Consider the following 27,846-nt stretch of genomic DNA (forward strand, 5'->3'; position numbering starts at 1 on the left):
CCCATTTTGCTCCAGAGAGGTTTTTAAACCCATTCCTGCTTCATTCCAGGCCTCCTAACTCATGTTCAAAAGAGTTGGTCAAAAGAACATTTTTCCCACAGCATAAGTTGATCAGCAATGTAAATGTCTGGATACTAAAGGATAATGGCAACTGAATTGTAAACAGATGTTGAACCAACATCCAGAATACACAGAAGCATCTCTGTGTCTGATTCCTGTCCCTTTGGCTGATGCCTTTCTCCAGACATCAGGGTATTCCATGAGTAAAGCATGGAAGGATCCTGGTTTTCTGTTACCCTCCAGCAAGTCCACCAGCTTGACTTTTCCCTTTTCTCTCTCATCACCTATTTTCAGAAAAAATTGAAGTAACTTCATACCTGAAAATTTCACACAATTTCTAATTTGATTGAAATTGGCTAACAGAGTCATAATTTGCTGAGATGTTGTGATACACAGCTTGTTGGGGTTTTTTTCCTTAGAAAATCAGGCTGAAAATAGGGTAGTCTTTATTCCACTGAATTAGTGAATGAGGTTTGCAGCTGCCCTGAGTAATATCCTGAAGGATCTGAGAGGAAAGAGTTCATTGAACTTACTGGCAATAAGGTTTGCTTTGGCTGGGTTGATAAAAAAGTGATTCTTATCAAGAATATGTACTTTGAAATCTTTTTTCTAATTATTAAAGATTGTTTTGCTAGATTCATAAATTTCAACTTAGAGAGGGAGAATTTAAAACAAAAATTCCCTTTGGTTTAATTACTGTAATTATTAACATATTTCAGACTATACAGATGCACTTTCAAGGGTGTCCTTTTGGGCTTATTTGATTTAAAAAGATGGATGGTGTCGAAGATGAAAGTCAAAAATGTCAAGGCTAATCAGGTACCAGGGAGTGCCCAAGGAGCTGAATCTGATGGTAGTTTAGCACTATGCAGTTTGTCTTGGCTTTTTTGATGTCAGATCCTAGATGAATGTTTTCACTAAATAATTTCTTTTGTTCTTTTATATGGGTTTGCTTCTTCAAATATAACTCCTTAAAGTGGGAGGGAACTCCTTGCTTCCTCTGAATCAATGCAAGCTTTACAATGGCTTAAAATGCAGCCAAATACAGCTCTCCAGGGCTGTGTTTTCCCTTCCTGATTCCTGTCTGCTGGCTAAATCTACTTTTGCCATAACTGAGCCCTGGTTGTGCTGAAGCAGGGGCTGAACTTGACTCCTCCAGCACACAGAACATCCATTAACTCTGATAAGGTTCAGATGTCTATTCGGGAGCAGAACAAAAGCTGTTTACACTGCCTGATACCCACAGGGCATTAAAATGTTGTGGTCCTGGCCAAAGCAATTTAATAAATGGAAAGAGGAAAAGTGGGAACTAAAGCTGCTTCTGAAGGTCTGGTGTGAAGATCACATAACACAATTTAATGTCCTTAGAGGAACATTTCCATGGGTATCAAGTTACTGTGGTTAAACCAACCCCAGTGTCAAAGGTCATCCATTTTTAGGTCAGAAAGTCAATGTTACTGAATCTGGACAAACTCTGCCTGGATGTTTGTTCACATATTTGACTTTTTTAGCCAAGCTTTCATCTCTCTGTTCACTACCTGTGAGCATTAAAGCATTTTCGTTTTCCTGGCACAAGAATTGATGGAAGGTGTATTTAAAAGATGTCATTATTCTCTGAAGCTGAATTTTGAAAGCTGGACATGCAGTCATTCACCAACACATACCCCAGGTGGTGAATTTTAAATATTGACATTCAAAGCAAAATGGGATCATTCTGCATGTAAAAATATTCCAAAAAGGAGTGAAATATTTTTGAATATTCAATACATTTGCAGAACCACAAGCTATCAATAAATATTCCATGAACAGAAAAAGAGGCTATGTTTTTTTGGTAAATCACTGCAAATTATTCCCTCATCTCTAGTTATTACACTGTTAATAGGTATCACCTTCAGATTTTTCCTATAGTGAAACCTAATGATGAGCTGTTGCATATTTCACTTCTCCTGTTAACTGGATAAAATAAAAAGTTGAAACAACTCTGGGAATTGTGGGCTTGTGGCATGGGTGTGCTCTTAGTGCTATTAATGGGTATGTAATGCTCTTAATGCTCTTACTAAATTGCAGTTAAGGTATTTGCATACCACATAATGCATTAGAGTTACTCTAAAGTTGCATCATATTCCAGTGCTTTTAAAGAAGGAATAGAAGAGAGGAAAGCCTCATCTGCATGTGCCTGTGTCCATTATTGCAAATTTCTGGGAGGTGAAGTCTCATCTCCAGGCTCTTGATCTGTTTCCCTGTTTATGAGAGAAATTAGAAATGTGCTCTCTGCTAAGCATCAAAGGTGGTGATTTCTAGCTGAATAATTAAGCATTCTCCAAGCAACCTATTGGAAATGATTTTGTAGGCCACTGCTCAGCAGGAGGAAAACTGTCCAGGAAATGAGGCTGGAATGGAGCCACGTGGAGCAGAAGGAGCTGAACCACTGGAACCCCACACGTGTGTCCCTGCCTGGTTTTGTGCTGTAAAACCCCCCGACAAGAGAGGGCTCAGAGCACCCCTCCACTGGAAGAATTTAGTGTAATTTGGGTTTCAATTGGCTTGGCAAGGCTTAGCAGAGAGGATCCCCAGCAGTCTTGACATGAGAGATCAAAGCAGGCAGCAGGACAGTGGGAGCAGCAGGAGTTCCCTTTGGAAGGTGACAGCCTCAGAGCCAGCAGGGAGAGGCTGCTGGGGGCTCTGCTGAGCCACCCCAAGGGACCTCCTGGCTTTCAAGAAACACAGAAATTTCTTTCCCTTTTTCTCTTTTACTTGCTTGAATGTTGCCTTGTGAATGGCTGATATGAGGAGAGGCACTGAGAGCTAGGGACAGGGGTGAGAAATGAGGAGAAAACCCAGCAGCCAACTGGGCCACCCTCCTGTTCCTCCAGCTGGGGAGGGGTCCCCTCTGTGCTTCTCCCACTCTGCTTTAAAGGGTCTTCTGATCCCACCACTCCTTGGTGAAGTTATTTCATGATCTAACGAAAAAGATCCATCCTTTAGTTTAATTTAAGTACAGAAATACTGAGTTTGAAGCCTTCAGGCTGTCTGGTTAGAAAAGAAAGATGGGAATCCATGAGATGTGGAACTGTGGAACAAAGAGTCAAGCTCACATCAGGAAGTGTGACATAGACACACAGACATAGACAGTTTTTACTTGTGACATAGACAATCTGACTGCAGATTTTCTTTTCTAAGTATTGATTTTACCAGGAATGAAAAAATGAATGAGACTGATCAAGGCATTTAGTCCCATTATTGGCTGCTGCTGGAACTGGGATGGCCAAAAGTTTAAGATTTTGTCAAGTTTGACTGCCCAGCACAGAATTTGTTCCACAAAGTTCAGCATAGAATGAAAGCTTAAATTAACAGGAGAGTGAAGAAAATTCTTAAAAAAAAAGAAAGGAAGACATTGTTCATTTCTTGCCAGGAAATCTTATAATAGAAAACATGATAGAATAGAAAAAACCTGCTAAATTTGTACAGGAACTTTGTTCTTCTGTCAGACAGCAAATAATGTCTTCCAAAACATCTCTAGATATGGGCAAAGTGATGGTCACAGAATCAGCACTTCTGAAAGTCCTGGCACATGCAGTTTCACTTCCATTTCATGGTCCTGAGTTTAAAGCTCAACTAACTTTAGCATTATAACATAAAGTACAGGACAAAAGAGTGAGAGCAACTTGAAACTCTGAAACAAATCTAAAAATCAGACTCCTTGTGTTGTTTGCCCCATGTTTCAGCTCCTGCTTCCCTCCCAGGCCACTGTGAGGAGCATTAATGCTGAGTCCCTGCAGCAGTGGTGGGTCAGACACTGGTGATGAAGCAAAGGGCTTCTTGTGGATGGGATGTCCTTGCAGGTCCCTTTGCTGGCCAGTGTGAGTCGTAGGGCCCAGAGATGGCCCCCTTAAGCCTGCAGAGAGCATGGATGTTGTCTTTGTGTTCTGCTTCCCTTTCATGCTAATTTTTTTGTACCCTTATTAACACCCTGGTACATTATGATAATAACTTGGGATTTGCAGTGATTTATTTCTTTATTTTCAGGAAGACATCTCCCTTCACCTTTACCCGGAATACGCCTGCATGGTAAAATTCCTTTTGAACTCAATTGTGAATATTCAGCCTTTTTTTTTTTTTTTTTTTTTTGTTCTTTCTTTAGAAAATTCCCAACGCGCTTTGGGCCAATCTGATCCAGGAACGTCTGTCAAACGTGGACTGCATCAAACAAGTAAGAATTGCTCCTCAGAGGGCCCGTGGATAAGCACTTACACAACTCCTGCATGGTACTTTGCATTCTGAGTCCTGAGCAGAGCAGGGAATGGGGGCAAATCATCGGGGGCTGGGGCTGGGATTGCTTTCTTGAACATCAGCAGAGGGAGTTTGGAGCTTTATTAACAGGATAAAGGGGAGGATGAGAGGATGCATATGCTAATCTGCTAGCACAGAGATGATCAAAGGCTGAACAAGCAGAGCTTTGTTGATTGCCTGGGGCAACTGGCAGAGTTCTAGTGGACAAAACAGATAAACAGAAAAAATATATAAATCAATATGTCAAGATTTTAACTGTGATTGAGGAAAGGGGGAAAGAGAGTCTGATATTACTCATAGAAATTTTCTTCATTTTTTGTTGTTACTTTTTTTCTTCCTGTTTTCTGAAAAACTGCATTTGAGTATATTCTCTTCTAGGTAATAATTAATGGGCTCACTGTCAGCTCACACAAATAGGAGACTCAATAAATTAAGCTGTATTGACACTTCTGTGGCTTCCTCGACCTCACCCCATGACTTCAGTCTTAATTTAAGCAGAGAGTTTTAACATGAGACCAGAAGAGAACTTAAGTAGATCAGTACTGGTTGAAATTAATGTCTGAACTCAAGAAAAGCAAAGTCTCTTTTATGTGTTTCCTTTATAATCTCAGAGAGATGTTGTTATGGTTTATTGGGTCCAAAGTCAGCCCATTATAAGGGATTATTTTTAAGGGGATACTAATCTAGTGCATAAAACCCTGTTTCCAAGCAGTGCTCAAACATGGACTGCACATTACTTGATGCACTTTTTGAGAGGAAAAATTCCAGTCCAAAGCAGGTGGTGGGTTCATGAAGCACTAAACAGCTTTTTGCAGATACCTGCTCTGTGTTTCCAGAACTGTCCCCTCCACACCTTTAGGTCAGGGGATAACAGGTACTCCCTGACCTCACAGAGACATTGCAAAGCTCATAATTTTCTTGAAATCTGTTGCTTCTCAACATCATCATCATTATCTACCTTGTTGGTTGAATTCAATGAATTTCACTGAAGTGTGAAAATTGCTTCCTAAAGCTCCTTAGCATTAGGCACTGAAATAAACTGGATGTGCTGGAAAAACTTGTACTTGTTTTTCTGTCTCTGTGATTTTTTTGGTGTAGTCTGCAGAAGGATCCTCCCGTCCACGTAAAAAATAAAATCACCTTTAAGGGCTGGGCCATTGCCTTGTAGTCTTTAATTCTGTAGCTCAGAGAAACATCACTAGGACTAGCAAAAAAAATCTGCCCCTGATGAAAGGTTTTGGCTTTTAGAATTCAAATACTGTGAATGATTCCCAAAGAAGCCCTCGTGTGCTCCAGTGCCAGGTCAGCCCCTGAGCTGGAGCCACTGATGGGCACTCCCTGGCCCTGGAGCCAGATGAGATGCTCAGCTGCAGGGTGTGAGCTGGGGTGAGGAAAACCTGATCAGGATGTAATGAATAGCTGGAGATGTAATCTCTTAAATTGTTCTGCCCGAGGGGTTTGCTGGAGGACATCAGTCTCTTTGCCTGATTAACAGGAGGCATCTTTCCAGCAGGTACTTTTAGTTTTTCCAGTGTTTGTTGTGGGACTGTTGAAGTTTTACTGACCCTGAGTGTGTGAGCTCTCCCAAGGCTGCATCCACTCATGTTTTCTGTAGCTGTTGGCATTGGATAGTTCTCCTTTTAATCCTGAGGAAAGGATATCTACCTGATGGTTATTTTAAATATTAGGCCGTGTAAACTCTAAAAAAGGTGACAAGATGGTTAAAATGCCAACTACTACTTAGTGTCTTGCCTATATTCCTGTTGTTATCAGCAGCAACACTGGATCAGTGCTGGATGGGTTACAGAACTAGGGGAGAAAAAACCTTTATAAAGCTTTCTCAACATTCAACAGAATGGGGTTGATGTTATTGGGCTGGTTAAGGATTCGTCTCTTTTTAGGAAAAACACATAATTTGCTTTTCAAAGTTGAGATGGTTATTGAAAATCTTTTATTAGGTATTGATTCCTGGGCACTAAAAACTCCTCACACTGTGTGTGTCTGTTCCACTTGAAAGGTGATCCATGCTTTTTATTCCCAATATTTTCCTTGTTTGATTGGAAACAGAATTAATACTGTGGGGTTTGTACCTGGTTGAACAGATTTATGCCATTTCTCTCAACTCATGAGTCAGCATTTTATTTCTGGGGATGTTAATAGATGAGGAGCAGGATGTTGGACCACAGTACCAGCAGCTGTTTGTTTTATTTCTCCTTGTGGTGTCATTGGCATGGCATTAATTGTACAGCTTCATCCCACTGACAGTAGGAATACAGGAGTTTTGTGCCATTGTTTTGACACTCAGAGGTTTATAGATGTCACAGGCATTCTCTAAGGAGAACATTTTTATTGATCCACAGCTCTGCTGAGACTCTGTGTTGTGTATCCTTCTAACACAGATGTAGTAAGGACTGTGAGGGATCAGGCAGGGGGGGCTTCCAGCACACAGAGAAAACTTATTGCAAACATTATTTGAGAACCTGGGACTTGGGAAGCTGATGAGGAGATTTTCCATCTCCCAGGGTCAGTGCACCTTGGCTGCAGCTCCTCTGCTGCTGCTGCTGGAATTGGTAGAACTGGGGGAGGCCAGGAAAGAGATGCTGTGTGCTGAATTTCTGAGAGTGCTGAGCAACCTTGCTCATGTCTCAGGACCGTGTGGGAACAGCTTCAGGCCAGTGATTCACATGAGTATTACTGGTATTGCTTTTTTGCATTATTTTCTATCCCATTTCTCCAGATGGGAATGAAAGGCATGTAATACCTTCCCAAAAATACTGAGTGAGCATGAGCACCTGTTTTCCTGAACAGCAGTATTGATGACCTTTGATCTTCATGCTTGTGGATGAGATTTTTTTAACTAAAAATATATCATAAGTGAGGCTGTGCAGGTCAGATAACAAGGGAGAACTGATTACCCAAGTCATTATTATTGGGGTGGGGAGTGTGAAAGTCTGCAGGCTTGGTAGCAGTGTGCCAGCAGAGTCACATTTGGGAAGGACTTTGAGCATTTCCTTTTCTCCAGATTCCTTAAATCTGGAGAGGAAAGTGATGGCTTTGAAAGTGTTTCCTTGTTGCTGATTTTCAGCATGGCACAGGGTGAGGAGCAGCTCCTGGGGAAGGATTGAGGTTCCCAGCCAAAAGAGAGGGAACAGTGACCACAGGGTAAGGGCACTGAGGAAATACTTTCAGCCTTTGTTCCACTCTTGATGTGGGAAGGTGCAATTCATGTCTGGGTGTAAGGTTACTGCTACCAAGAACAAAAAAATAGATGGCTTCTTAAAGAAACAAATTTACCATGTGAAGTTACTAATTACACTTTAATGATAGTCAGGAGGGCAAAAGAGAGCAGTGTTTGTATGAAGCATGATAGGCATATTTTAAGTCAGGTCTTGCTCTGCTGTGTCTTGATTCCTCTTGCTTCATTCCCAAGCCACAGTCCCTTTTTATTTTTTTTAATTAATTTTTTTATTATTTTTTTCCTTTTTTTTTTTTTTTTTTTTTTTTTTTTTTTTTTTTAATCTGTGACATCTGCTTGGAGCTTGTCCCTCCTGTGATCCCACCCCACTTGCAGCTGTTCAGACCTCCAGCTCTGAGCTGTGCACGGGGTGCCCTGAGCATAAGGCCTTTTTGATGTGTGATAAAACAGAACCAAGCCACTGGGGGTATGGAGAGGGAATGCAGCAGAATATCAATAAACCTGTTCTGAACAAAGCTGCAGCTCTGTGGTGGAATAGACATTTCACTGAAGTGTCAAGTAGATGGATAATGTATTCTAATTAGGGACTGACTGATACCCTGGAACTCGGAGACCTTTGGAAATAAGATCCCCTCTTTTAGGAGTGTGTGTTTATTTTGCATTTATTTAATGCTATAAAATGTATTTGCTGCAGGAAGCTATTTACTGAGCTATGTTTTCTTACACTGCAAAAACTTTTAGTTATAAAATTACTTATTGCCTGTTTTAGAAATCTTTGAGTTTTATGTATAAACCTCCTGAAGTTTGATATACATCATGAAAAACCAACATTCTGTGTTTCCTGCCCATTGCTCAGTGTGTGATGTTTAGCAATAAGCTGGTTTGACATCAGAAGCAATGGTTTTGTGGGGGAGGTTTGGTTTGGTTTGGTTTCCATAAGGGTTGCTCTTGGAATGGAGAAAAAGAGCCAGAGTTGGAGTCTCTGTAAATGGGCATCAATTTATTGGCTTCAGGCCTCTGGTGCCATTTCTCCCCAGACAAGGAGGGTCTGGGCCCATAGATGTGGTGCACAAGGACAAAATACTCAGAACTGGTGCTGAAGTTCCTAGCATACCCCTAAAAATACTGCTCAGCCTTTCCTCCTGCAAGCCCCACGGGATAAATTGATTTCTCAGCACCTGTGTGACCTCAGCCACTGGTTCATTCTAATTTGAGAGAGCAAACACCAGGAGTGGTAAAAATGGCTTGCAGCTACTTGAGTCTCTGATTTTCTACAGATAGCAGCACATGACAAGTTCCTGAAACCAGGCTAATTAAGGAATTTTAAATAGTCTACTCTACTTTCTTGTATAATTGGAATGTCCCAATTTCCTCCTACAGAAGTCATGGAGATGTTTCCCTGAAATAAATCTAAAACCTTAGGACCCCTAAAATCTTAGGACAGAGCCTCAGATTTATGTGGGAGATGATAATGATTGCTGGCTAATGCAGCATTAAAATATCTTCTGTATTTCAGTATGAGGATGGTTTCCAGATTTGTTGTAGCATCATGGAGTTATTTTGAGGCATAGGATATAGTGACACACAAAGATCTGGGATAAGCAACTAACAAATAATTTTGAGAAAGTTTAGAAGATTCAGGCTTGAGGCTGGGGTGTGGATCACGTTTCAAATACTGCATCACACAGAAACTGAGTGAGGCTGCAGCTCTCCTATGGTATTTCACAGATCTGTAAATGTTTTTTTAAAGATGTTCAATCCAACACTTAGCTGGCTATAACAAGGACTTAAGGGAGCAAAAGGCTCTTTTTTCTTTTTTCTTTCTTTTGCTCTGTTGCTTCATTAGCTTTGGGAATGCTGGGTCCATTACTGTGAGTTTTCCTGTATAATTTAAGAAAATAATGAAAGCGTGCATATTTTTCTCAGTGTTCTTGGCATTAAATCTGTCTTTAGATTTGGTTAGCCTCTTTTTTCATACACAGTGTGGGCTGGTATCCTTTTGAATATTTCAAAACTGTAGAAATTGTTTTGGGTTGTTTTTTTCAAGATAGAAGTTTTTGGGATTTTTTTTAAGATTGTAGCAATGATTATTTTTTATTTTTCATGTTTCAATGCATAAGTTCCCATTGCTCTGTGGCAGTGGCATCAGTGGATGCTGTTTCACACAAATATCAGTGCTCCACATTTGCTTTCTTCCCTCCCAAGTATCCAGAGCAGGCATTGTCCTGGGTGAGATCAAAATGAGGTAATTTTTGTGCAAATAGCACTGATATTTAGTGCTGGTTTTTGGGTTTTTTCTCTCCCAGGATCAGTAACTCTTTTATGTTTGTGTTCAATAGGGATGGATTTTGGAAGGCTTCCCTGAAAATCAGGAGCAGGCCTGGATGCTGCAATCAGCTGGCATCATTCCTAGGCACGTTGGTAAGCATTAGAAGGTTTATGCCTGATTGCATCCAGTAGGAAAGACTAGAAGTGGTTTTCCAAAAAAATATTCATAAATTTGGTGCTGAGAGTGAAGAGATCAGAGTCACTGGACAGCAGAATATTTCAGTGTGGTTCAGATTCACTCAGAAAACTTGAGGCAAGCTGTGAGACTTTTAACACTGTCACACACAACCCCTTTTTCTCTTACACTTTGGGGCTCTGGATATTCCAGAGCATCCCAGTGGCTCTGAGCAGCTCTCTGGGTCTGGCTTCCCTTCCAGGAGAGGGTTTACATTTGCTCTGACTTCCAGCTTTAGAAATCACCTTTGTCCTCAGACCAAAACAATTCCTTATGTACTAAATACAAACCCATCCTTCTGCTGAATTAGAGAATGCAAAGAGCAAACTTCACAGAGTGGAAACATCAAGATTTTCAGCCTCACCTTTCGGAGTGCAGATGGATTCTGACCTGAACTGAGAGGAACATTTGTTTCCTGCAGTGTGCTGGTAGGTGCAGCCCTTACAGCTGCACTTGCAGTCTAGAAGGAGCCAGTTGTCCCAAATTAATATAGTTTGAGTGTAAGAAATTATCATGACTGTCTGGAGTAGAGTGTAAAATGATAAATGTAGAGCTTGCCAGTGGATAGAGAGCAGAATGTCAGCTAACTTGATGAACTGTCACTTTGGATTTTATTTGGAAGAGCTTTGACTGTTAATGAAGAACTCAGAATCACTGCAAATGGAGTTGGGCAAAAATGTTTAATGTTTAGTACTTGCATGCATTTTTAATAATGCTGATAACATCTGAAGTTGAGTTTTGTTCACAATTATATCTGTGCAATCAAGACCTGAATGAGAATTGTGCAGCTTGAGTCTGTCTGGTTAATCAAAAAGAAGATTGAGAGGAGATGAGATTTATGGTGGATGGGTACCTTGTTAGGGAGAAAAGTGTCTCAAAGAACTATTTGATACAGAGAAGAAAGTCATAAGAAAAATTTGTTTGAAAATAAGAAAAATGTGTTTGAAACCTGTAATCAAATGCACTGAAAATAGTAATTAAATTACAGTGTTTAACTGTGAGGATGATTAACCAGAATCAAACTGGGGAACTGACAGATTCTCCACCCTTTGGTGCTCTCTAATGAACTTTGAACACTTCTCAGTGAGATTATCAAAAAATAAGTTTCACTGATCTCACTGCCAAGGTACCTGGATGAGAAGTAATTGTGGAACAGGAGAGAATCAGCCTGGAGTGACCCAGGGGTGTTTCTGTCCTGGGCTCCAGGAAGTGTCAGAGAAGGGGAATCTTGTTACCTGGCAGGGATGCTGGGGACAGGTGGTACTCATGGGTACTGGATTCATGTATTTTGTGTCCCATGATACTGGTTAGGAAGTGGAACAAAATACTGATTAACAGCAAAGTATCTGAAGGTAGAATACTGTGAAAGGAGGATGTTGTGGATGTGCTTGAAATACATTCATTAACACTAGGATACGTCTAAATAAGTTACAAGAAGTAAAGCAAGTAACTAACAAGAGCTACACTTTTTTTTCTTTCTTTCTTTCTTTCTTTTGTTTTTTTTTAATTTTATTTTTCCTAGTTGTGCTTTATGCTTCAGACACTGTGCTGATTGAGAGGAACAGTGGGAAAAGACTTGATCCCCTCACAGAAGGTGCAGTATGTTTGTTTCTGACCTCCAGTAGAGACTGGAGTGTTGCTTGTTCTCAGAAACACTGATAATACCAGTGGGATTAAAATTCGAATGCTATTCCTTTAAGAACTAATATTAATTTATAATTATAAATCTAAGCCATTTGAAAAAAATCTTTGTTGACATCACAGTATTTTCTGTGCCAAGGAAATATGGGGAAATATCAAGGTCAGTATAGAGCCTGCAAACAACAGGGTTTGTTTGGCCACCAATGTACAGCTTAAAATTAGACCTTGATTTTGTTCAGGAGACCTTTTGGAGTTCCTAATTCGTGCCTGATTTCTAGAGGTGTACCACACAACCTTTGACTGGCCAAGTGATGTGGAGATCCAGCAGCGCTTGGTGAAGCCAGAGCTGTCGGAGCAGGAAATGTCCAAGAAATTGCTGGAGTATCACAGAACCTTCCCTGCAGTTTTCCAGATCTACCAAAAAGTTTTGAGATCCATCAATGCAGACCAACCTTCCGTGGATGTCCTCTCCCAGGGTCAGTACCTCCATGGCACAGCTGGGAGCTGGTCAACTCTTCTTTAAAGGTGGTTCCCAAGGATTGCTGGGAGCACTGGGAGCACTGGGATCAGCAAACACAGATGGTTCCCAGCTGAGCTGTGTTCTCTTAGTGCAGAGTCTGGGCTGTTTCTGGTAATTATTTTACAGGTCTCCAGTAAGTGCAGATAACTGGGAATCTTGGTTCCCCAGTGCTGCCAGGGAAGAGCTGACTCAGTGATGGAATTGTCACAGTTATTTCTCTGAGAGTCTCTTCCAAAAAGCTGCATTGTTCATCTCCCAGGGGGCTGATACCTTCCACAGGTCTGGGAACAAGAAGTGGGAGCAGCTCAAAGCCAGCAGCATTTCATTATTTAAAGGCTGTTTGTGCTGGTAGCTTTTCTGTTCAACAATTCTTGTTTGCCTTTGCTTGAGTGTAATGCAATCTGACTTTTCATGTCAATTCTTCAAGAAGAGAATAAGGAAACTGCCAGAAAGACCAATTGATAATGTACTTTGTAGCTGTCAGTCCGTGGATGATCTGTTATATCCCAGTAATTTTTCATCTCAAAAAGGTCTTTTTTTAAATAACAAGTGCTGCACTTTTAAGATAAACAAGTAGGAAGTTTATATTCCGAATTTACACATTAATTACCTCTAAATTACTTAATTAAATTTAAAAGTTCATATCATCATTCATAAAGAATTCATGCCTTGAATTGTAAGTAAAAATGTGAGTGCCTGAATATTAATTATTATTAATTAATAATGTAGTGAGATAAATTGAAAACTGGAATGAAAAAATCCTCTCTAGATCTTTTTTCTGCAGTGCATCAAGCAGCCAGCTTGTTTTTTTTTTTAAAGAATAATTAGATGTGGAGACTGTCTAGGGGATCATTACTCCTAATTAACTTGGTTATTTACTGCAAATTAAGCATCATTTGTAAGCAGGATGCTTTGCCTGTAATGTTTCTGCTTTTCAATACACTGGGTTATGGAAAATATTCAGAATAAGTAGAGCACTCCTTGGGTAGCTGATACTTGGGTTTTAGGAAGTTATGCAGCAAACATTCTGTTTTCTGCTTTTTTCCAGGGTTTTGTAAAGTAATTTTACTACTAGAGTTAAGAAAGAAGAAGGAGATGAGGATATTGCTATTATTGTGTGTTGTTTCATACAGTTATAACATTTTCTATGCTCTTAACCTCTGGTGGAATTCCCACTGCCATGTCCCTGGGTCTGTTCTCCAAGTGGGGTGTCCCAGCAGAGTGTGGGATCCCAGACAGGGATGGGGATGATCCCAGGTGCCTGCACTTGGGGTCAGGGTCTCAGGGTTTTAGGGTTACTGTCTACAAGTTGCAGGCCTGGAGTCAGCTGAAAGTGCAGCTTTATTACAAGAGACTTTATGATTCCAGAGTGTCCAGCAGAGGCTCCTCAGACAGAAATCTTTGTTTGTATCCAGCAGTGTGCTGACAATGGTGGGGAAAATACTGAGCCTTGTGATGTTCTCCATCAGTCCCTTTGTGTGTTTAGTTTCTTTGCTTGTTTCATTGTTGGTTTTGGTTTTTAACCTGGGTTTATGATTCATACAAACATTGATGTCTAAGCCTGTCCTGTTTGTTAGACTGAAATACTATTGTGTTACAAGGGTTCCTTAGCCTGGACTTTTATTTCTCTGGGCTAACAATTACATCCATTGCAGTTATGAGGACAAATCAAAGCCTGAGTGGATGTCCCCATGCTGCCTTAGTGATGGCAGCCAGGATGTGGTGGCATGAACTGTGCCTTGGCATTTGGATCTCTGTCCCTGGGAACCTTGCACAGCTTGTGCCAGAACTTGGGCTGCTCCCTCACTGGTGTCATCAGCCAGCAAAGGGGCATGGGGAGTAAAATACAGTCCTGATTTCTCCTCAGTGCCAAGCTGTGTCTTCTTTTAGCTTCTTGATCTATCAGGTTGTGTTTTGAGGCTGTAACAAAGCTCTGGTCCCTGTACATGGGCAGCGTTGGTGACTCTGCTCACATCCACTGCTCTCAGGATCTGTAGATTGACCCAGATGTAATATCCCATATGCATTGTATGATGTCCAGCAAATAGAGTGGAATCAGACAGAGAAGCTCAAAAAGCCTTTATATTTCTGCAAAAATGATGGACAAAAGAATAAAGTCATCCTTGGCTGTGTGTGCCATGTTGTGTTGTGACATCCTATGCTACAAGTCTATAATATTGTAATTAGGAGTTTGTTTAATCAAACACACACAGCTGGATAAATGTCATATTAATTTAACATCCTGAGTTTTTACACTTAAATATTTGTTCAGAAACTGCAGAAAGTATTAAATGTAATTATATCCCTCTATAATTTGCATGGTGAAATTGTACCTATCAAGCAAAAATTACTTCTGCTAAAAACAACATGGTAAAAGAGCAATTATTAATTGAATCTGCTCTTTAAAATAATTTGACATCTACTGATGAAAGCAAGCACAGGAGTGTAATGATAGTGAGATTGCTGAGGTGCCTCTGTAAGGTGCTGACGTGGCAGTTCTATCAGTCAGGGTTTGGGTTGGAGTATGGAGATGTTTCAGTTATAAGTGATGATCAAAATGACTTTTTAAAGAAGGAGAGAGAAGTTAATGTGTATATAGATAGATATCTATTTTTAATATGAGCCTGTATATAGATAGAAACTGTATTTCTTGCCTTTTTCTCATCTTTTAGTCCTCACCTATGTCCGAACACGGCACCGCTCAGCTGCCCCCTTCACACCCCGGATTCTCTTCTGTGGACCCCCGGGCAGTGGGAAGAGCCTGCAGGCAGCACTGATAGCTCAGAAATATGATGTTGTCAACAGTAAGTCCTCAGTAAATCTGCACTTTGCTCAGTTCCCCCTTTCTCTCTTTCTGACCATTTATTTTTGGCTTGTCTGTCTTCCCTACTTGCTTATAAAATTTCTGCTTGTCCATTGTCATGGATGTCGGATTTTTGAGGGAAGTGAAAAGTGTTTCAATGAAGAAATACAAATATAAAGCATATAAACTGTGACAAACCAGCTCTACCATTTTTCTACTCATCAGTTTTTCTACCACTTGTATCAGTGGTTTTCCATGTGCTCTGGACTCCTCTGTGGATCTCGAGTGATGTCTTTGCAGTCTCAGCTGTCTGACCCCAATGGGGACACCTTTAAAACCTAATTTACTCTGAACTTTAACGAAGGCTCAGGTTCTGTGCATCTGAAGGAAAATATTAGAAAAAGAAAGAATGATTTAGAAGTGCATTCTCTTTATTTTGTAAAGGAGGCCTGGAAAATTCTGGATGAGGCTTGGTTGTGGTTGGCAGGCTCATGTTCCAAACTCTCACAGTATGAATACAAAATGGGATCAGTGCAATATGTGTCCATGTTCCTGAATGCCTTCTGACAGTGGGTTAGCCATAAATTATTTTAAACAAATGTCTGATATCTGTACTTTGCTGGTTATTTATCTCCTCTTTGTTAAGCAAACTGCCAGCTCATGTCATTAGTATTCTGGCAATGTAACCAAAGGAAAACATCAGAACTAAGTAGGCAGGGTATTTTTATTTTAATTTTTTTTTTTTTAATCTCCAGGAGATTCTTTAATTAGTGGATCTTGCTCAGTTGTCCACAGTGATGTCCTGGTTTGCTGGCATCTTCCCTGAAGTCCTAGTGAAGTCAAAAGATTTAATTGAGCCTGAATTTGGCTTTACATGTGCATGTTATCTTCAAGTTCTGAGCAGTATCATTTTCAATTACAGATTTAGTAGATCTGTGCAAAAAAGGAATAATTTTTTTCCCATTTCCAACTTGTACCTTCACAGAGAGCCATATGTTTTCCATAGGATCATTCCAGCCAGTGGCCAGATCATAGGTTTGAGCAGTTCTGTTGAAGGCACAGAAACAGCTATGAAACTGTCTGCTTATCAATGTAGAGTTCCAGGTTTAGTGTGTTTTATTTAAAGTCTTTATCACTAGTTCAGTATTTTTTTTTAAATGAATATTAATAAAGTTATATCAAGTGAACTTGAAAAAGGTAGATGTCTATTATTTAAAAAACTATTTTACAGTACAAAGTACAATAAAATAAGTACAAATAAAATTGATAAAATGTTAATGCTCTCAGCTATTTTAATATTGCTGTGGCTTATAATTACATATTAAAAATAATGCTTGTAGGGTTATTAAAAGCTATATTTTTAATAATTGTGTAATTGACTTAATGAAAAAGAAAACATTTGAATGTGTTAAAGAAAAAATGTTCTTATGTTTCTGACCATTTTTTCTGAATTCAGTTTATAAAGCTGCAAGTTTTTAATCTAGGTCAAAATTTGCCTTTTTAAGAAATAATTACTGTATTAGAGAGTTGCAGCTCTTTTTACTAAAGAGATTACCACTGCTTTACCCATACGTTGAATTTTAGTTAAGGATACTGTAAACCAAATATTAGTAGAATTAAGTATTTAAAACAGAGTTGGAAGACCATCAGTTTATTGGAGAGTATTCAGCACTTAATTTCCAGTTAGGTCATTGGGACTGGAGCTGAGGCTTGAAATTTAATCCTGTTTTTAAATGGTTTCATGAATGGAATTTAGGCACATAGATAATAATCCATGCTCTGAGTTTCTGTTGCTGTGAATATAAATTTGCTTCTCCAGGATGAACAATGACTTTAAACTTTGTGTTAATTCCTTGTCACAAACATTAAACTTTGTCCAAGAGCTGTTCCTGGGGAGTGTTCTCAGGCTTGGTTGCCCAGCAGTATGACAGCAGTGATAAAGCAGAGGAAGGAACTTTATTCAGGAAGTGTAAGTTTAAAAAAGTGAAAACCACTAGAAAACCTTGAGTTATTATTTCAGTAACATATTTGATTAATATCTTTCTCTCGACCTCTGCTTTTAATATGTTCTTTGCCAAATGTATTCTTTTTTATTCAGTATTCTCCCCCACTCAGTCTCTGCTTTTTGCTTCGCTTGAACAAAAGAAAGAACAAAAAACAAAACCAAAAAAACCCCCCAAAATAATCCTAACAACAAACCCAAACCCCCTACAACTTCTATTTTATTCAGTGACCTTATTTTGATATGCAGCTTCTTTTTTTCTTTTCTTTGTTGCTTCCTTTTTAAAATTTAACCTTGTGTCTTTTTTGTTCTTCCTTCCTCTCAGTTTGCTGTGGGCAGTTGCTAAAGGAAGCTGTTGCAGGCAAGACAAAAGTTGGAGAACTTGTTAAGCCTTATATTGACAATGGATACCCAGGTAGGGGACTTTGTTGTCTCATTACACTGCAGTTACAAATTTGTGGCAAAAAATATAATTTGTGAGTGATTTCTTTCTTGTCAGCTTTTAGGCTGAGTTGCAGCAGAATAAAGTTGCTTAATTCTTTTCCTTACCTGTGTCTGGAGGTGCTGCATAACAGACATCAGAGTTTTAAACTCTTTGATACCATCAAAGCAAGTAACTCATCCTTCCTGTGGAATTCAGATGTTTTGTATAAGCTCCAGAATTTGGTTGCCATGTTTTTTATCTTTGAGTTAAAATCACAATTCTAATACACGTCTCATTTTCAAATGTTGAAATTATTTTGAACACAGAATCATGTTACATTTTTATTTAAAGTGGGCTACAATAAGGCTCTGGTTTTATGTGTAGATTTAGACTAGCAGAATGCTTCTGTAGATTCCTCTGCTTTCCCACAAATGTTTTTACTTAAAAATTAAATTTCTTTTGCATGTAATTTTTATCAGGATTTTTGGTTGTAGGAGGGAACTACCACTAAGAATATCTAAGCATATTTTGCTTTTGGAAGGCTCTGCAGTGGTTTAAGATAAATCATAAATACTGTAAGGTCCTTAGGGCAGCAGCTTCAACTTACATGTTTGTGAGTTGTCTTGCACAAGGATAAGTCCCTGCCTGTGGTGAGTATTAAAAAATCAGAAAAGATCTGCAGTACTGCAGGATAAGTTACATTTCATTGGGGTGGAAAAATGTTTATTTTGCCAAATGACAATGGCCTGGGAGAGGAACTTCCAGTGATTACCAATGATACAAATATAAGGAGACAATTTTGCTGAAGATTGAGAAATCTCAGTTAAGCTTCAGCATTAATGGAATTTTGAGTGAACCCTCTCCTGAGCAAAATCTTCATTGTCTTTTTTTTTTTTTTTTGGCAAGAAAAGTCATTTGGTGAGGTGCAAATCTTTGAGAGTCCCCTCTTATTTTTTCTTTTTCTTTTTTTTTTTTTTTTCTTTTGCATATTGGCTTAATCCCAAGGCTGAATTAACCCAAACCTGAAACATGAGCCTCTAAAATTAACTGCAGTTCCCTTGACACCATAACAAGAGATTCAGTCCCTCCCTGAGCCCTTTGGCAGCTGCACCTTTGGGTGTTCTGTCCCTCTGTCAGTCACTTTATCAAGCCACAAGGTAATAACATTTTAACTCTAAATTTCATCTCCAGTGAGTGGATTGCATTTATCCTTAATGCAGTAACTTGGCATTAATTTTCCCTGGCAGCCCCCTTGTTGCTGGGACTGGGAGAGCTCTGGGAATGAAACCCAGGAATCTCTACAGCCTGAGAGGTTCCCCTGTAACATCAGCAGAGATCTGGGAGAGGATTTTTCAGATTTAGAGGTGCTGCTGATCAGAATGGGTATTGAACCCAAATAATCACAGCAAATATTAATCCCAGCACACCCCAGGACTCTGCAGTCACTTCTGGCTGTGGCTGCTGCTGTTTCCAGGCTCATGTGGAGATCAGCTCAAGCACTGGACCTGGCTCTTTTTCATATTTTCCATTAATTTCAGAACCTTACATGGATACTGAAATTTCGGTTTCTCCCCAGCTCTGCAGAGCAGAGGGCAGACACTGTAAAACCTCCCTCTCTAAATAGCAGTTATGGCTGAGATGGGAGTCTGGATGATCTATTTATTCAAAGATCAGTCCTTTAGGAGCTTTCTTTGCTAAAATGCTCTTTGTCTGTTTTATAAACTTCATCTTAACCACCAAAGTCCCGTAAAGGAGATACCAAAAGCATTCCCACTGGAGTAAAACAATGGCACAGACAGTGGTTTTCATCCAGCCCTAAAAATATGGATGTCATTACTCCAAGGGAGCTGCTTTCATTTCAGGAAAATGAAATTGAAGTTGTAATTCCTTTCTTCCTCTAAATCAGAAATTATTTCAGGTTTAGGTTAATTTTTTTTTAATATAGTGTGCAGGGATAAAGCTGTACAATGCTTCTGAATATTAATGGAAATCATAACTATATTTCTGTGCATGGTGCTAAAAAATTCTCACTTAGTTTTTGCTTATATGCACATAGATTTTATTTGGTGGGACATACGACAAAATTAAGGGCTGAATAAAAATAAATGTTTTATAGCAGTCCCAGAAATAATAAGTTTTGTCATTTTGCTAATCCTCCTCTCCCAGGGATAACAAAGAATTAATTTACATTAGTAAACACTAACAAGAATTCATTACTGCCCTCACAAGAGGCTTGGAGAGAAAATGAAAGAACATTTTATACCAAGGAGGAAAGATGGGCAAAGGATCCTTGTTTCTTGCTCCAGAGTTACACCCAGGCTACTATGGAGGAAAGATCCTCAGAGTGTTACAACCTTCAGCTTCAGGAAAATCCCATTGAATAGAGTCAGCTCAGTCAACAGCAGACAGTGTTATACCTGGGAAAGCAAGGAGAACTTTAACATTGTCACAGGATTTCTAATTACTAAGGAAGTTTGGTTGTTCCTTTGTGCAAGGAATCCTTGCTCCAGGTGCTGTTATCCCTGAATTCCTGGGAACCATCAGCCCTGCCGTGCTTGAACTATTATTAAGCAAAATGAAACCAGTGCCATAAAATCTTGAAGGACTCCTCACATCTTGCTGAAGCCCTTGCCCTGGGCACTGCTCTGGTTGTGGTTTCCCGTCTGGTCACAGTTTGGGCATTTCAGGCAGAGCAGGGGCTGTGGTGTCCTCGGGAGCCTCAAACCCCAGCTCCTTGCTGAGGCTTTTCCATTCTGTCCTGGTCCTGCCTGCCTAACTCAGAGCTCTCCTTGCTTTTAGGATTCACAAATATTCTTTGTAGTGTTTTTTTCCCCTGTACTGCTGCTTCATGTTTACAACATGGATTTCAAAACCAGCCCAGAACATTCCATTATTCACCCCAGAAGGCAACTCAGTGCCTTCCCATTTTCTGTATTTTCTAGTGTTTGCTGTCTCATACAGACCTTACCTCTTCTTTAGGAAACTCCTTGGTTTTCCATATGGTGATTTACTTTGCTTAATGAAGGTAGAAAAGCTATTTTTGAGCCCATTAAATTTTTAATTCCCAAGACATTGTAGCCTACAGTTGGTGCACACTAGAGAGTCAGAAATTTGCTTTCAGTGAGAAGTTCAGCACCCTGACTTCTTGCTGCCTGTCATAAACATGGAGTTGTTCTTTGGCCAAGTACCCTGAAATGTTCAGAATTTTCCTTTAGGATATTGTGGTTTTCACTGAATACTGGGCAATTATTGCCAGCTATACTCTGGGCAGAAATTTTCCAGCATTTGAGTCTAAGACTCCAGTGAAATCTTGGTCAATAAAGCTTAATTTAGTACATGGGCAGCCTTGGGAGATTTTCATCTGCAGTAAGAGGTGAGCACAGTGGCCAGAGCCCTTCCCTAGGCAGCAAGACAATACATTGAAATTAATTTGTTCAGTTTGATTCCCTCTGAACTGTGGGCAGAGTGTTCCACAGCTTCCTCCCCTCCTAATAACTCAGAGTCTGGACAAGTGATGCCCATGTGGGTCCCCACCAGAGAGTTTGTGTCCCCAGTTGCTGTAACCCTGAGGGCTGGGCTGCATTCTGAGACCCAGCTCCATCTGCAGCAGCTTCCTTCACCATTTCATAGGTGATTGTCATGGTTTGAAAAAAATGACTGCAGGAAGCATTCCTGCTCTTTTAATCCCCCCTTGCTTGCATTTTATTAATGAAAACAGAAGCATTTTGGTATTCGGGGCAACACAAAAATAGGAAAGGTCATGGGTCAGTTGAAAAGAAATTTGGCTGCCATTCTCTGTTCAATTTTCTGTGTTTTCATGGTAAAATAGCCTGGAGTGATCAGTAATTAATATATCTGCTTGCAAGGCTGCACTAAATGAAGCCAAGAAAAATGAAATGACAGAAAACCAGCATGAAGACCAGGAGAAAAAAACCCACTCCTAAACCTGTAAGGTTGTGCTTTTCAGCTGGGAGAACTGCTATTAGTAGGGGTAATTGGGTTTTTTTTCCACCAAAATGAAGATTCAGGTGCTAAATAGAGTGGATTCATGGCAGACAGATAACATTGCACTGCTTGCAGCCTGTTAGAACTGAACACACACAATCTGTGTTGCTTTTTCCCCTTCCTTTCTCTATTTTTTGAGCAGTAATATCTGAAGCTGTCCCCAATGGCAGTCTGTGTGTGGGGGGTAAAACCTGGAATTCCCTAATTTCTCCTGTTTCCTAATAAAACCTTTTACCGTACAAATGTAGATTATTCCCCCCGCCCCCCTTCTTTTAAATTGCAGTGGTTTTAAAGGGGTGCTTTTTGGTGCAGCCTCTGAAAGTCGGGGTCCCCTGGTGATTGTGATCAGAGTCTCACCGAAAGCATTTGGGTCGTTTGGTTCGTTGGGTTGTTTTGTTTTTTTTTTGACATCAAATTAATATTCTCATCACTGAGTGTGAAGCCAGAATTTGACAATAGAGCAGCTTCCACTTTGTTAAAAACTTGCAAAGAGTTTCCGAGTTGAAAGGCTGAGTAAACCTTGCTATCTGAGGAGGTAACTCAGAGTTATTTCTTGGTTTTAAGAGCTCTGTGCAGGCGAGCTGGAAGCTGTCTGAACATTGGAGAGGGACCCTTTGGGAGCTCTGTTGGTTTCCAGCAAGGCTTTGCATGCAGTGTGTTTGTACTTGCTGAAGACAGCGCATGGCTCTCTAAATAATTTACAAGTTGATTAATAGACTCACATGGGTATAATTAGAAGAGGGAGAGACAGCAGCTACAGTAACGGGTACAGTGCTTGGGGGAACTAGAGACTTTATTTTTTTTAAAGAAACTTTCTAGGGTGCTGGGCGTTTGAAGATAAGTTGGGAAGAGCTCAGTGCCTCTTCTCTTTTGAAGTGGAAATAGGACAGTTTGAATCCGTCGAGTTTAATTTTTCACAAGCTTTAGGGGCCCTGCAGTGCAACTCCCTTTTTATTATTGAAAAAAACTCTCCATTTTTCTTTCATTTTTTTCACACACATGCACACACACACACGCAGAGCCCAAACAGCAGCTAATAAACAATTTTCTGCTTTATTTAAGTTGGTTTTGTAGTGATTCTATATGTTCAGCTATATGTGCACCTTTACCACAAATATACTGTGCAAAGATACACAGATATTTATAAACACACCACACTTTAATGTATGCATTTTTAAGAAACCTTCACCTCTGTTTGACAATGCTTTTGAAGTAGCTCCGTTTTTCAAGTCAAACTTTTGACTTTTCCTCTGGGACTGCTGCAAAGGTTTTTTTTTTTAATGGAGAATAGGTAGCAGTCTTTTTTCCTACTAGGATAAAATTGGTGGTCAAGAGAACAAAATAAAATTATATATATTTTTATTTGTGGTTTAAGTGTCTGTATTTTTAAAAAAAGATGCAAGGACATAGAATAGAAAGTTGTATATGAAAGCATATAGGGAGTAAGTTGGCATCTTCTTTCCTGAATTTTACCTTTTTTATGTGTTGAATCAACAAAATATGATACATTAAAGTCCCCTTTTCCTTTATTTGTAAATCTAGAATATATTTTTCTTGATTCTACACAACACAAACCAATTGAAATTGCTGCTTTGGCAGGCAGATGTTCAGGGTTGAACTAACACTGGGGAAACTCAAATATTTTTAAAGCTCACCCCATTTAAGAATAAATAAAAACCAAACACAAAGCAGCAACAAAAAACCCCAACTCATCCCAAAAAGCCAACCCTGGGAGCCAAATCAGACAATAATAAGTGTGATTTTATTTCAGAGACTCGTGCAGTTGTTTCCTGCAGCAGTTGTGATGATCAGGTAGGGGCTGTGGTCCTACCAGGGACATTCTGCAGGGTTCCCCATCAGGATTGTTTTATTGCTTCTGCAGTACCCAAAGCTCAGTCCCAGCCCCTCTCCCTCTCCTCAGAGAGGCTGGAAGCTGAAATGGATCAGGTACCCCAGATCCCCTTTCTGGGATCAGCAAAAATTCCTGGATCTAAAGGGAAGCTGTGGTCCTCAGCCATGCAGGGCCTCAGATTTGTCAGGGGCTTTTAACCAACAAACAACAATATAAATATTAATATTTTCTATTTCTTTTGGTCTTTGTTGCTGATAATCATTGTGCAGAAACTTAGAAATGTGGTGTTTCCTTTCCTGGAAGTTGCAGCTCAGGGCAGCTGCCTTGAATTCTGTTTGGTTTTCTGTTAGGAGTTTGAGATGGGGAAATCACAGAAATTTTGGTAAGAAAATAGGAAGAAAATCTGCATGTTGCAGATTGGCACCCTGAGGTCTTTGGAGTTTAACATTAAATTTTGGCTTTGGCTCTTTTTGTTCTACAGACAGACTCAGGCTCCTGTATGAAGCTGGCTTTTTCTTATGAGATGCAAAACATTTAATAGCTCTTGGGTACCACTTTACATTCTCAAAAGTCTCTTTACTGTGGTTGGTGGGTGGCAGGAGGAGCAGCAAGGGGAGAAATGCAGGAGTGGGCAGGTGATCCCATCATTGGGGATCCAAAGTGCATCACTTGGGAGGAACAACAAACCCTTGATGTCCTCTCCTCTCATCTCATCTCCTATCTGGTGTAGAAATCCAAGATGTTTCCCACCATGTTTATCAGAGCGAAAGTGTTTGTTTGGTTATTTTTTTTTTTTTAATATAACCACTGCAAAAAAGGGTTTTTTTGCCCTTTTTTGCCCACGCCCTGTGTTCTTCAACAGAGCTGAACCACTTATTCCTAAGGCAGAGAAAAGGCACCTGGTTGGTAGGAATGATGTTTCCCATGGGTCAGAACTGTGGCTGCTGTGTTCTGGCAGAATTCTCTCTGCAGAAGCTGGAGGAGTAAAAAGAAGCAGTGCAAAGATACATTGCATTACCAGGTATAGCATCTCTCAGGTTAGAAACATCCCCCAGAAGTAACTGAGGAGCTTTTGTCTAGCAGCTGGGTAAACTGAGGCAGGAGAACTAATTGAACTGGAGCTGTCAGTGAGGGTGTGGCTGGGGAGCCAGGGGTGAAGATCCTGACCTTGGTGTCATTCCCACCAGATCATCCCGGGGCTCCCCAGTAGCTCAGGAAAATGCTCATTGCAGAGTCTGTTTTTCAGGGAAAAAAGCTTTTTGTGTCTGTATGTTGGATCCTCAATTTGGACTGAATTTCCATAGCTAAATTTGAAGATGCCAGTAGCAGGGAAAGCAGGGAAAGGGGCTGGAATCTTATCTATTTCCCTGATGTGATCAGCTGCAGATTCCTGACTCAGATGCTGGCTGTGAGGAGAAGGATGCTCTGCTCTGAGAAGCGTTCAGGTCTGAATTTATCACCTGGAAACTGACTGGGGATTGTGCCTGCTTTAAAGATGTCATTGCTCCCTCCTCCATACAGCCAACTCCTGATCCAGATGACTTAAAACCCTCCAAAAAACCCCACCAGGTTCTAACACATTCGAAGAAACAAAACTGCGTTAAATGTGGGGATTAAATATTTTATCGTAGGACTAAATCATAGTAAAATAACGATTCCGGTTGTGGCAGGGACCCATTCTCCGCAGTGCCCTGCGTGGAAAAGGCGCGAGTGGAGCTGCCATCCCCCGCCTTTCCCCTTCAGTGCTCTCGGTGCCCTCCCAGCACGGGAAACGCCGCTATTTGCCTCTTTGCTTCTTCATGGGCCCTTTTCACCTTTTGCTTCCCAAACCTGAGAGTCGGTGCCGCCCTCGGGTGCCCGGGGTGATCCCGGTGGTGTCCGTGGATAGCGGGGACGGGGCGGAATCCGCGGTGTCTGTGGATTTCCGCGGGCGGGAGTCCCCGCGGGATCGGCTGCCGCGCCCTGCGCTGCGCGGAGTGACCAGGAGGTGGCGCTGGAGAACAACGCACGGGGGCGGGGGCGGGGCCAGGGGGCGTGGTCACAGCAAGGGGCGGGGCCATCTGTTTGGGGGCGTGGCCAACGCGGGGCTGGGGGCACCCGGTCCCCTCGGGGGAAGCCGCTCGGTTCTGGTCCGGGCTCCTGCACCGCGAACAAACCCGTGGTTTATTGCATGGAAACGAACCCCCTGCCGCCTCCCTGTTTGCGTTGAGGGCTGGGTTTGGGGTTTTTTTGCGTTTGGGTTGTTTTGGGTTTTTTTTTTTTTGGGGGGGGTGGTGGTGGTGTTTGTTTGTTTTTTGGTTTTTTGTTTTTTGGGTTTTTTTGTTATTTTTAGTAAGCAAACTGGGTTCGGGAGCTGTGCAAGGGAAGAGCAGCCCGTTTGAACCGAGCTGGGGGGCTGGCAGGGTTCAATTAAAAGTGATCAACCTATAGGATGGTAAATCACTGTCACATCATTCACAAACTCATTAAACAAAATTTGATGCTATCTCTGAGCAGCTTGATGTGGGCAAGGAAATTGACTACTTCTGCAAGCTCCAAATAAAATGACTTGTTGGGGTTAATCCGGAGTTTATAGGGCAATAAAATAAGCAAATCTCATGCTTTGCTAAATTTAGGATTGACAGGGCAATCCAGGGAAACAGCCTTTGACAGTAACTCATACTCTGGGCAAGATGTTAACTGTCAAATACTGGGATCAAGCCTCAGGCATCTGAATTAGCTGTGCAAGTCCTCAGACCCAGCAAAAAAATAAAGAAAAATCTCCAAGAGAAGAATAAAGGGTAAATGGAAAATATTGCTGAAAGGACCTTAAACTTTTTACAGCACAAAGCTGACCACTTCCATCTGCAGGTGTGTATTTTATCCTGTTCTTAGATTTGAGAGAAGTGTGTCAATGCTCTTCAAAAGTCAGTTTTAAAAGGGCAATATATGGAGGAGGAATCAATTTAAATATGATAATTGTATAGCTTGGAGCACTGACAGCACTGAAGCTACAGGAGAATGGTGCCCTGTAATCTCCCAAGGACTGGTTTTGCCTTTCAGACTCTGCCTTTAATGTTCTGTTACTTTTCCCTTGAGAGGTGCTAGGATTTTCTCCACTGATTGCCTGATAGGGATCTCTCAGTCCTGCAGAGCTCTGGGTTGGGGAAGAGCCACAGTCCCATGAGGTTCCTGAAGTCCTTTCCAGGAGCAGCACCTTATACTTGGGAAAACCTTTGAAGTTCTGGGAAGTAAATTCATGTTGTAAATGGTCTGCTGGAGGGTGCTGATTGACAGCCCTGGAGATGGAAAACCTCTGGGTGTCCATCAGCAGTTCCAGCACTTTAAGCCTCTGTTCCCTGTACCCTGCCTGATCATACCCTGGGATTGATTGATGGATTGATTGATTGATTAATTAGATCACTCCCTGGGTCCCCAGCTGCTAATTCAGCTCTGTGGTCCAGCCCATTAACGTGGTTGAGACAGGCTGGGAGGTAAAGGAGATCTGATGGGTGGTATTGATGTTAGGCAAGAATATACACATGAATTAATTCCATTGCTACCTGGAGCTGGTTGTGCCCTCATTCTGCAGCCTGTGCTTTGCTGAGGTTCCTGGTGTGTGCTGGGCTCTCAGAGCTGGAGCTCAGCAGCTCTGCCATGTTGCCTCTGATGGGGGAATTTTACTCCTGTACCTTGATTTCTCTCCCTTTTAGAGATGTGCTTCCCCATTACCTGATCCCATTATCTCTTTGGAGCACATAGTCATTTTTGCAAGAAACTTATCTTTGGACTTCTCTAATGATAAAGTAAAATCTCTCCAGAGTCTCATTCCCCCAACTTTCAGAGTTGGAAAGTCACACAAGCTTATTTTGAAAAGGAATTGATTATTCAAAGCTCTTGTGCTTCATAATCTACTTAAAACATGCAGATTGTCTGTCTCATCCAAAGCTCTACGTTTTACTTTGCTGTGGAGCCCGTTGGGTCCTGTGCTTAAGGCCAGGAGACCTCTGGCATTACCCAGCCTCTGTGCCCCTCCAATTACAGGTTATTAATTTGCCTTACATTCAAGAGACAGTTCCACATGACTGAAGAGGCAAACCACACTGCAGAGTTCTTCATTACCTACCCTGTTCCACAGCAAAATAAGAATAATATTGATTTCTTTCTTTGTTTCCCACCCCTCTCCCCCTTTTTTTTTTCCTCTCTGGTCTGTGGAAGCTGTTTTACAGTTTTAATGCAGCCTTTTTAAGTGTGAGTGTTGCTATTGAAGGGCAGCTGATGTACTTTGTAATGCCATCAAACCACCAGCCAGCTCTGTTCCCCTCTCGTGCTGCACTGATAGGGATGTTTGCTCATCAAGAGCAGAGCAGAGCTTGCTGTCTGCCTTGGTTATGTTTTCTTTCTCCCCATCAAGCTTTAGAGGGAGGCACAGGAAGATATGTAATCAGCTGTATTATTTAGTGATGTATATGTGTACATTCCTGTACCAACAATCTGGAGTGGGGCTGCTCATCCCTGCTGCAATCAGCAGTGCCAGGGGTACCAGGTATCTCTGGGATTACTTAAAACAT

The 27,846-nt window shown here is 40.9% G+C and overlaps 1 protein-coding gene across 5 annotated transcripts in view; it reads left to right on the forward strand.

Annotated features, from left to right (window-relative positions):
- Nucleotides 1-27,846, forward strand: part of AK8 (adenylate kinase 8) — a 63,465-nt gene that overhangs the window by 8,545 nt on the left and 27,074 nt on the right. For 2 of the 5 annotated variants that reach the window (XM_071766417.1, XM_071766420.1), the window contains exons 5-10: nucleotides 4,202-4,270; nucleotides 9,886-9,967; nucleotides 11,572-11,643; nucleotides 11,969-12,166; nucleotides 14,883-15,014; nucleotides 17,341-17,430. In XM_071766417.1, coding sequence (XP_071622518.1) covers nucleotides 4,202-4,270; nucleotides 9,886-9,967; nucleotides 11,572-11,643; nucleotides 11,969-12,166; nucleotides 14,883-15,014; nucleotides 17,341-17,430 — 643 coding nt within the window. The remainder of the gene's footprint in view (nucleotides 1-4,201; nucleotides 4,271-9,885; nucleotides 9,968-11,571; nucleotides 11,644-11,968; nucleotides 12,167-14,882; nucleotides 15,015-17,340; nucleotides 17,431-27,846) is intronic. The other 3 variants (XM_071766421.1, XM_071766418.1, XM_071766422.1) reach the window with 3 other exon arrangements.

The sequence above is a fragment of the Heliangelus exortis genome, chromosome 22, assembly GCF_036169615.1.
Source record: "Heliangelus exortis chromosome 22, bHelExo1.hap1, whole genome shotgun sequence".
NCBI classification, from domain to species: domain Eukaryota; kingdom Metazoa; phylum Chordata; class Aves; order Apodiformes; family Trochilidae; genus Heliangelus; species Heliangelus exortis.